This window comes from Palaemon carinicauda, chromosome 5 (assembly GCF_036898095.1).
Source record: "Palaemon carinicauda isolate YSFRI2023 chromosome 5, ASM3689809v2, whole genome shotgun sequence".
In the NCBI taxonomy this organism is placed as follows: domain Eukaryota; kingdom Metazoa; phylum Arthropoda; class Malacostraca; order Decapoda; family Palaemonidae; genus Palaemon; species Palaemon carinicauda.
The window spans coordinates 187,917,002-187,927,985 of record NC_090729.1 but is presented as its reverse complement, the minus strand read 5'-3'; the positions used below and the strand labels follow the sequence as shown (position 1 = coordinate 187,927,985).

Sequence of the window (10,984 nt, the reverse complement as noted above, 5' to 3'; positions counted from 1 at the left end):
ATAATTGTTAAAGTTATTCTTCAAGATTACAGTTACTTTGTTACTTGAAACAAGTTGAGGGGCATCTGATATAGAAAAATAACTTGCTTCTGTAGAGAGAAAATCTATGAGCAAATGCTGATATTGAGAGTAAAATCATAGACGTGTAATCTTCCCAGTAAGAATAAAAAGAAAAATAAGAAATAAATCAAGCTCCAACATGATTTATAAACCTAACCTGCTTCTACAATGAGAGGGCATTTACGAGTAAATCCTATTATTGTAAACAAAAGCATACACGTCTAATACTCCCAATAAAAATGAAAACAAAAATAAGAAACAAATCAAGCTCCAATATGATTTATAAACCTAATTTGCTTCTACAATGAGAGAGAACTTGTGAGTAAATCCTAAGAATAAAAACAAAATCATAGACGTTTAATACTCCCAGTAAAAATAATAAAAAAAGAAATAAGAAACAGATCAAGCTCCAATCAGATTTAGAAGCAATACTTGCTTCTACAATGAGAGAGAACTTACAAGTAAATCATAAGATTAAAAACAAAAGCATAGACGTCTAATACTCCCAGTAAAAACAATAAAAAAAATGATAAACAACTCAAGATTCAATCTGATTTAGAACATAACTTGCTTCTACAATGAGAGAGAACTTACGAGTAAATCCTATGATTGAAAACGAAATTCTACACTGTTAAAAATTTGCCGTAAAAAGAAAAAAAAATCCTAGAATAAATGTTGCCAGTCATTTACCGTTTTAAAAATGGATATATTGAGGATAAGGAGTGATATTACGGTCAACAGCCCGTGAAAGATAATAATAAAGTAGGATACAAAATACGGTCGCCTGTATTTTACTGAAATGCGGCTGAGAACAGCAGCTATTTCACGGAGAATTTCCGATTAAAATTGCGTTTTTTTAATAGTGTAAATGTCTAATACTCCCAGTAAAAAAGAAACAAAAATAAGAAAAAAAATCAAGCTCCAATTACCGCAAATTCTGAGACAAAAACTTGCTGCATGATCAGAATGACGACGAAGTGTAAAATGACGTAGATTTCGTGCCAGAGGGGAAGTTGAGGATTATATTTGGGTCTTGGTCCCTTCACGTCCGGAAACGTCGACGGGTCCCCTAAGCGCGGGGCACCAGGGACCCAGCCAGGGCCATAAAAGAGGGCCCTGAATGTGTCACCCCAGGTGGTCATAGTTAGCGATTTCTCAATCACTGCTCGGAAGTAAAATACCTGAAATTTAGGGGGAATTTATACGTTGATAAATTCTAAATAACATTGATGGTAACGTGTAAAATTATATTCATATTTTTGCTAGCTATATACAACAACAATAACAACAACAACAAAAACAAACAAGAACAACAAATGCAGTCGTTTCTAGTCCCCTGTAGGACAGAGGTCTCAGACATGTCCCCATTCATGTCTGGGTTTTGACCACACTTTACCATTGGACAACTACGGATTGGTGATGGTGGAAGACATTTGTTTGATAACTCACAGCAAACCAACCTAGTCTGGGTGGCTCTGACTAGTACAACTTTGCTGATCATGGCGATACACAAACCCTTTCACCATGTTAAGGTATCCCTACTTAGAAAGGGGTGTACCTTAATGGGGTGAAAAGGTTTGTGTATCACCATGATCAGCAAAGCTCTACTAGTCAGGGCCCTTATACTAAGTAGACTTGTTGGGAGCGATCAGACTTAGTCTCCCACCATCACCAATCCGTACTAGCCAGCGTGGTGATGAAAACTGACGAAACCCCAGACATGAATTGACATATCTGAGGTCTTTGTCCTGTAGTGGACTGGAAATGGATGCATTTGTTGTTGTTGTTGTATATGGTATACCTGAAGCCAAAGAACATTGAATGTCTGGGGTTGGGATACGAGTCCATAGGCAATCTTCTCATCCTTTCGTTCAGGCTCAAATGTACCAAAGATTCTGTCCCAGATGATAAGAACACCAGCATAATTCTTGTCAAGGCACCATTTATTGGCTCCTGTAAAAGCACCAGACAGTTGTATTAAGACATTTCTTTAGGGGAAACTACCGGTATTATTAAAGGCAGTCCGTAACTTACAAACTTATTAAGTTCCTAGAAGCTGTTTGCAAGTCGATTTGTCTGTAAATTGGTTCCTGTGAAGGGACAAAACATTTGTATAAAGACGCTCTTTTTGGGGAAATCATTATTATAGACAGTCTTCAATTTACAAACTTAATAGGTTTCTAGAAGCTGTTTGCAAGTTGAATTGTTTGTAAGCTGGCTCTTGTAAAAGCACAAAACATTTGTATGAAAACATTTCTTTTTGGGAAATCATTATTATAGACAGTCTTCAATTTACAAACTTAATAGGTTCCAAGAAGCTGTTTGCAAGTCGAATTGTTTGTAAGCTGGCTCTTGTAAAAGCACAAAACATTTGTATGAAAACATTTCTTTTTGGGAAATCATTATTATAGACAGTCTTCAATTTACAAACTTAATAGGTTCCTAGAAGCTGTTTGAAAGTCAAATTGTTCATAAGTCGAATTTTGTTGCATTTAAGCTACTGTAAGCTTCACATATCTCACATGCCTATGATTTTCAACTGCAAAAGTCAACAATTAGTCCCATTTCATATTCCAAATCGTCACCCTCATAAACTAACTGCCTAAAGTCATTTTCTCCACTTGTTGGGAAATCAAAAAAAAAACCTTCTCATTTCTTAATTCTTTATATCATTGTGTTGAGCTTCAATTCACAAATTCTTAACAGAAGAATTTGTGAATTAGAATTTGTTAATTGAAGCTCAACCCAATAATATAAAGAATTAGGAAATGAGAAGGTTTTCTTATTTCCCAACAAGTGGAGAAAATAATTTAGGCAGGTAGTTTATGAGGGTGACGAAATGTCGTTTTCCTTACTGCATTAAATTATGTATTGTTTTTATTAAAGTATTTCTTTATGTATTTTTGATTCATTATCTGAGATTTTATGATTTCAGCTGGATTTGTGTTCGTGTCTCCGAAGATTTGTAATTCGAAGGTTTGAAAGTTGAATACCCTATTCTATATGATATAAAAAGGAAACAGATTGTTTTAAGTTCACAGCTGTTGCATAGAAATCATCAAATACATAATGTTTTTGAACTAACTAACCGTGATGTACTCGATGATGTGATGGCGTGTTCAGAATCCATTCCAAAGGACCGCAGTTCTTAACCAATTCTGTGTGAATCCAAAACTGATAGATCAGGTTGAACTGCTGATGGACCAGCACGGCCGGGAGCGGGACCCCGAGGAGTGCCATAGGGTGGTAGAATCCGAACGAGAAGTACCTCTGGAAGATTGACTGTCTGAGCGCCGTGGATAAGTTGTAATCCTCAGAAGAATGGTGTACCTGATGACTGCCCCATATGATGTTTACTTCTGGAAGGGTTTTGACATTGATAAAGACATTAAAGACATGTAAATTTGACAATGATAAAGACATTAAAGTCATGTAAATTTGACAATGATAAAGACATTAAAGACATGTAAATTTGACAATGATAAAGACATTAAAGACATGTAAATTTGACAATGATAGAGACATTAAAGACATGTAAATTTCACAATGATAAAGACATTAAAGACATGTAAATTTGACAATGATAAAGACATTAAAGACCTAAATTTGACAATGATAAAGACATTAAAGACATTTAAATTTCACAAAGATAAAGACATGCTGAACTATACATACAACGATCAAAATTGGAAGTCTACTGTGAGGTACGATTTACAAAGACCAAAACCTACAGAGAAGGACTTTGGTGGAAGAGAATAGTTTAGATATAAGTCATTACAGAGGACGCATCAGGCAACCGACCCCTTAATTATAACGGTGCAAAAGAAGAAGAATAGTGACCTAAACCAGATATCCATATAATGAAATACCTAGACCTTCATATGAATCGAGTTGAAGTCGACAGTTTCATCATCCCTATACCCCAAGAAATATCATATACAACATATTATTTACCGTGAGCTGCCCTGTGAAACCAGTAGTATCCGAGGTCGGTACCGAGAGCTGCCAGCCACCAAACCACAGGTGAGTTCCAGTTCAAGTCGATTATGCGATACTGATATAGCCAGTCATATCCCAGTAATGTTGTGCTTCGGATCACAAACCTTTGGAAAGAGGAAATTTACTGGTGCTTTCTTTTAGCGAGGACTGGGTTCCCCTTTTTCAAAATTTCAAGTAGAATGTAATGACTGACGTGTTGGGTGAGGCATTTGACATGGCACGGTCACGTGAAAAGAATGGAAGAAAATAATCTAGATTCTATTGGTTATCTATAAAGAAAGGGAGAAATGATGTTCGATGAGTCTCTCTCTCTCTCTCTCTCTCTCTCTCTCTCTCTACGAGGTGCCTCACACTGAGGGACCTGGGGAACCCAAACAAAAAATAAGGCAATAAGGCAATCTCTCTCAATAGGGCATTCAAGGACCATTCTATAGAACAAAAGCACTAGTAGTAAGAGTAATAGTAACGTTTAACTGAGAAACTGTCTTTGTAGGGAGTGAGGAGAGCTTAGGAGGAACCTGCTACTTGTAAGGAGTGAGGAGAGCTTAGGAGGAACCTACTACGGGGAAAAGATCGAGATGGAGGCCAAGAATTAAATGGCAACATAAGGTGAAGGATGACATGGAGAGAAGAGGTTTCGTGGAATGCATTGGACAGTGCGAATCAGGCAACTGACTCCTTAATATAGGGACAAAGGTGGGAAAGAAGAAAATATAACTACACGTATATATGTATATATATATATATATATATATACTTGTGAATACATATATATATATATATATATATGTATTCACAAGTATATATATATATATATATATGTATACATATATATATAGATAGATAGATAGATAGATAGATAGATAGATATATAGATAGATTGATAGATAGATATATAGATAGATAGATAGATACGTATATGTAATTGTGTATGTGCTTGTTTAATTGTATTTGCTTGTGTTAATGTGTAAATACATACACTGAATGGATAGGAACATTAAATAGAGACAAATATATCACTTTTAGCAACAGGTATATGAAAGAATGTAAATTCTAGCTGCAAGATGTATCCTAAGTGAACTAAACTCTAAAATAATTCGATTTACTTGTAATTACGTCAGCATACCTCACAAAGAAGTGAAACATTCAAACAAACAAATGGAGAGGAAGAATACCTCGTGACACGTCCTTCTGATACTGTAATTATTCAATCAATCTTGCCTACAGATGACAGAATTTCTGAATGACTCACAGTTCCGCCAAGGGTATTCTCTCTCTCTCTCTCTCTCTCTCTCTCTCTCTCTCTCTCTACCTTAGATGTCAGGAAGCCAGTTAACTCATAATCATTCAATCTCTCTCTCTCTCTCTCTCTCTCTCTCTCTCTCTCTCATTTGCCAATGACCTTAGATGTCAGGATACCAGATAACTCATAATCAGTCAATCAATATCTCTCTCTCTCTCTCTCTCTCTCTCTCTCTCTCTCTCTCATTTGCCAATGACCTTAGATGTCAGGATACCAGATAACTCATAATCAGTCAATCAATATCTCTCTCTCTCTCTCTCTCTCTCTCTCTCTCTCTCTCTACCGTAGATGTCAGGAAGCCATATAACTCATAATCAATCAATCTCTCTCTCTCTCTCTCTCTCTCTCTCTCTCTTTTGCCAATGACCTTAGATGTCAGGCAGCCAGATAACTCATGATCAATCAATCAATCAACCAATCTCTCTCTCTCTCTCTCTCTCTCTCTCTCTCTCTCTCTCAACAGTAAAGTAGTGCTCTTATATCTCATTTTTATCAAAACTGTATGTAAAGGACCTGAGCAAAAATGACAATTACCAATTCTGAATAGCGAAAAATACATCAGATGCCACTTGAGAGAGAGAGAGAGAGAGAGAGAGAGAGAGAGAGAGAGAGAGAGATAACTGTGGATGCTGTATTTGACAAGAGATCCAATTCTAAAGACGTGAGTTAAAACCTTGTGTAACAGCGTAGAGAGTAGCATTATCCAATAAAGGCATTTGGACGTTGGAAATTCTCTTTGAGGTTTCCTAGAAGAAAGAAGTAACTCACATTCAAAACACACACACACACACACACACACACACATGCACACTCCTTCTCTCACTTAAAGTGAGAACATTTGATACAAAGTAACGTTCGGCTCACTTCTAGTAGGTCCAGTGGTCGCTCCCTAGCTACCAGTCCAGCCTGCTAGAATGGGGTGACTGCAACACCCGAAGTAACTCACATTAAAAAACACACTCACACATACACACTCCCTCTCTCACTCAAAGTGAGAAGATTGGATACAAAGTAACATTTGGCTCACTTCTAGTAGGTCCAGGGATCACTCCCCAGCTACCAGTCCAGCCTGCTAGAATGGGGTGACTGCAATATCTCTTTACGTAAAGAGGGTTCAGAAAATATCCCCCTCTCCTCTCCCTGCCACCTGCTGTTTTCGAAGTCATCGTCATCGTTTTCGAAGTCGTCCTCGTCGTTTTTGAAGTCATATTCGCCGTTTTTGAAGTCATATTCGTCGTTTTCGAAGTCATCCTCGTCGTTTTCGAAGTCATCCTCGTCGTTTTTGAAGTCATATTCGCCGTTTTCGAAGTCATATTCATCGTTTTTTAAGTCGTCCTCGTCGTTTTTGAAGTCATATTCGGCATTTTCGAAGTCATATTCGTCGTTTTTGAAGTCATATTCGTCGTTTTTTAAGTCATATTCACCGTTTTCAAAGTCATACTCGTCGTTTTTTGAAGTCGTCTTCGTCGTCTCCGAAGTCTTCCTTGTCGTCTTCGAAGTTGTCGTCGTCGTCACCGTCGTTTTCAAAGTCATCCTCGTCATTTTCGAAGTCATCGTCGTCGTTTTCGAAGTCGTCGTCATTGACGTATAGAGGACAGAAAGAGTTAATTCAAGTGTTAAGTATATCTTGTTATGAAAACAAACTATTGAAGGAATAACCAGATAGAGGATTGACTGGCTTTCACACAAATGTTTCCTTTATACAATTGTTTTTTATAATATTTTGAAGGATAGTCAGATAAGTCCGATAAAGCAGGTTTTTATATCATGTAAAGCACAGAAGCTGTTGATGAAATCTAGTAGGATAGGAGGAACTGGCTTAAGGCTTAAAGCAAAGAATTGTAAAGGGAATGTTGAACTACTCTTGGTAACAAAGGACGTTCTTAGTTACTATTAGCAAGAAGTTGCAAAAACTAGTGAGTGAGTCTGAATTAATTTGAATTACTCTTATTCACAAAAGATGTTCTTTATCATTATTAGTGGCAAGAAATTCCAGAAACTATGGGAAGATATGTCATTGGAGATAAAAATAATGATTGAACTGAAGCGAGGAAGATGATAATTACACATACTACTATGTATGGATAGTGGATAGATAGAGTCCTTCATTTAACTATAAATTGTACAGTATATTTCATGAAATAAGTGAAATTTGAGATCCCAACCAGCTCTGATTATACAGTAGATTTCATAAAATAATTCAATTTGAAATCAAACCAGCTCTAATTATACAGTAGAATTCATAAATAAGTTAAATTTTAAATCCCAACCAGCTCTAATTGTACAGTAGATTTCATAAATTTAGTCAAATTTGGAATCCAACCAGGCTCTAATTGTACAGTAGATTTCATAACCATCTTTAATTGTACAGTATATTTCATGAAATAAGTAAAATTTGGAATCCCAAACCAGTTCTAATTGTACAGTAGATTTCATAAACCATCTTTAATTGTACAGTAGATTTCATGAAATAAGTGAAATTTGGAATCCAAACCAGCTCTAATTGTACAGTAGATTTCATAAAATATCTTTAATTGTACAGTAGATTTCATGAAATAAGTGAAATTTGGAATCCAAACCAGCTCTAGTTGTACAGTAGATTTCATAAACCATCTTTGATTGTACAGTAGAATTCATAAAATATCTTTAATTGTACGGTAGATTTCATAAAATAAGTGAAATTTGGAACCCAAACCTGCTCTAATTGTAGGCTACAGTAGATTTCATAAACCATTTTTAATTGTAAACTAGATTTCATGAAATAAGTGAAATTTGGAATCCAAACCAGCTATAATTGTATAGTAGATTTTGAAAACCATCTTTAATTGTACAGTAGATTTCATGAAATAAGTGAAATTTGGAATCGAAACCAGCTCTAATTGTACAGTAGATTTCATAAACCATCTTTAATTGTACATTAGATTTCATAAATTGAGTGAAATTTGAAATCTCATCCAGCTCTAATTGTACAGTATATTTCATAAAATGAGTAAAATTTGAAATCCCAACCAGCTCTAATTGTACAGCAAATTTCAAAAATTTAGTAAAATTTAGAATCCCAAACCAGCTCAAATTGTACAGTATATTTCATAAAATAAGTGAAATTTATAATCCCAAACCAGCTCGAGCATTCGACTGTAAGAAGACAAAGACATTCCCCTCTTCATTTTCGAATATTTCCACCTTTTTTTCCCAGTAATTGCTTATTGCTCTCCACGTCCCAAAACGCCAATTACTTTATGGAAATTGAATTATTTTTTTACCCGATCACTTCATAAGCGATGCCATGTCCGATTGAAGTCAGTGCGTCGTTGTTTCTTAGTTTTTCGTTCTTTTTCACTCTGAGAACGATCCATTCTAGGATGATGAAGGCGACGAAGAGAGGGATAGCCTGTAGGGTGTAATAATAATAATAATAATAATAATAATAATAATAATAATAATAATAATAATAATAATAATAATAATAATAATCTATCCTATATGATAAAGAGCAAGTATCTGGATATAGGATATATATATATATATATATATATATATAGATAAATATATATATATATATATATATATTATTCCTAGCAAAGCTACAACACTTGTTGGAAAAGCAGCATGCTACAAGCCCTGTGGCTCCAACAGGGAAAATAGCCCAGTGAGGAAAGGAAACAAGGAAATAAGAAAAGTCATTAACAATTAAAATATTTCAAGATCAGTAACAACATCAAAATATATATTTCATATATAAATTATAAAAACTTTAACAATATTATTCATCATTCAAATGAGAGTCAATGTTAATGAATTAGTCAAATCATCTGATTAAACGACTTTGAAAAGCTTTAAAAAATTCAGTAACACGTTTCTCAAGTTCATATACATGATTTGATAGGTAATGAGGAAAAATAAACAATATATAGATAACAGAATTATCTGTTATGATTCAGCTTAAGAAAACATTGTTTTATCTTCCATAGGATGATAAGATAAATAGACTTAATAAATAGTTGTCATTCGCTAAACATTGTAATTATTTTCAAAGTAATGCTGGATATTTGTACTTTGATGTACTGTATCCAAAATGTGACAGATACATCCTTGGGTCATACCCAATATTACAACCAAGTTTGGTCAAAATTAGTACAGTAGTTTTTGTGCTCAAAAACAAATGAATAAATAAACTAATATTCCAAAATGTTACAGATTCATTCTTAGGTCATACACAACATGACTACCAAGTCTGGCCAAAATTGGTACGGTAGTTTTTGTGTAAAGTTATTTACAAACAAACAAGCAGGGGTGAATACATACCCTTAAGATTTGGGGGAAGACAACAAACAAACAGGGGTGAATACATACCCTTAAGATTTGGGGGAAGGCAACAAACAGATAGGGGTGAATACATACCCTTAAGATTTGGGGGAAGGCAACAAACAGACAGGGGTGAATACATACCCTTAAGATTTGGTGGGAGGCAACAAACACACAGGGGTGAGTAAACACACTTAAGATTTTGGGGAAGGCAACAAACAGACAGGGGTGAATACATACCCTTAAGATTTTGGGGAAAGGCAATACACAGACAGGGGTGAATAAACACACTTAAGATTTTGGAGAAGGCAACAAACAGACAGGGGTGAATACACACCTTTAAGATTTGGGGGGAGGCAACAAACAGACAGGGGTGAATACACACCCTTAAGATTTTGGGAAAGGCAATACACAGACAGGGGTGAATAAACACACTTAAGATTTTGGAGAAGGCAACAAGCAGACAGTGGTAAATAAACACACTTAAGATTTTGGGGAAGGCAACAAACAGACAGGGGTGAATACACACCTTTAAGATTTGAGGGGAGGCAACAAACAGACAGGGGTGAATAAACACACTTAAGATTTTGGGGAAGGCAACAAACAGACAGGGGTGAATACACACCTTTAAGATTTGAGGGGAGGCAACAAACAGACAGGGGTGAAATAAACACACTTAAGATTTTGGGGAAGGCAACAAACACACAGGGGTGAATACATACCCTTAAGATTTGGGGGAAGGCAACAAAAAGACAGGGGTGAATACACACCTTTAAGATTTGGGGGGAGGCAACAAACAGACAGGGGTGAATGAACACACTTAAGATTTTGGGGAAAGCAACAAACACACAGGGGTGAATACATACCCTTAAGATTTGGGGGAAGGCAACAAACAGACAGGGTTGAATACACACCTTTAAGATTTGGGGGGAGGCAACAAACACACAGGGGTGAATACACACCCTTAAGATTTTGGGAAAGGCAATACACAGACAGGGGTGAATAAACACACTTAAAATTTTGGAGAAGGCAACAAGCAGACAGTGGTAAATAAACACACTTAAGATTTTGGGGAAGGCAACAAACAGACAGGGGTGAATACACACCTTTAAGATTTGAGGGGAGGCAACAAACAGACAGGGGTGAATAAACACACTTAAGATTTTGGAGAAGGCAACAAGCAGACAGGGGTAAATAAACACACTTAAGATTTTGGGGAAAGCAATAAACACACAGGGGTGAATACATACCGAGAAGATTTTGGGGGAGGCAACAAACAGAGAGGGGTGAATAAACACACTCAAGATTTTGGGGAAG

The 10,984-nt window shown here is 35.9% G+C and overlaps 1 protein-coding gene across 1 annotated transcript in view; it reads right to left on the bottom strand.

Moving 5' to 3' along the window:
- Nucleotides 1-974: 974 nt before the first annotated feature.
- LOC137641290 (alkylglycerol monooxygenase-like) overlaps nucleotides 975-10,984 on the bottom strand; it is a 12,476-nt gene continuing 2,466 nt past the window's right edge. Inside the window, exons 3-7 of the mRNA XM_068373718.1 lie at nucleotides 8,626-8,753; nucleotides 4,015-4,163; nucleotides 3,150-3,419; nucleotides 1,862-2,013; nucleotides 975-1,241 (exon numbers count right to left, since the gene is read on the bottom strand). Of these exons, the coding sequence (XP_068229819.1) occupies nucleotides 975-1,241; nucleotides 1,862-2,013; nucleotides 3,150-3,419; nucleotides 4,015-4,163; nucleotides 8,626-8,753 (966 nt within the window). The remainder of the gene's footprint in view (nucleotides 1,242-1,861; nucleotides 2,014-3,149; nucleotides 3,420-4,014; nucleotides 4,164-8,625; nucleotides 8,754-10,984) is intronic.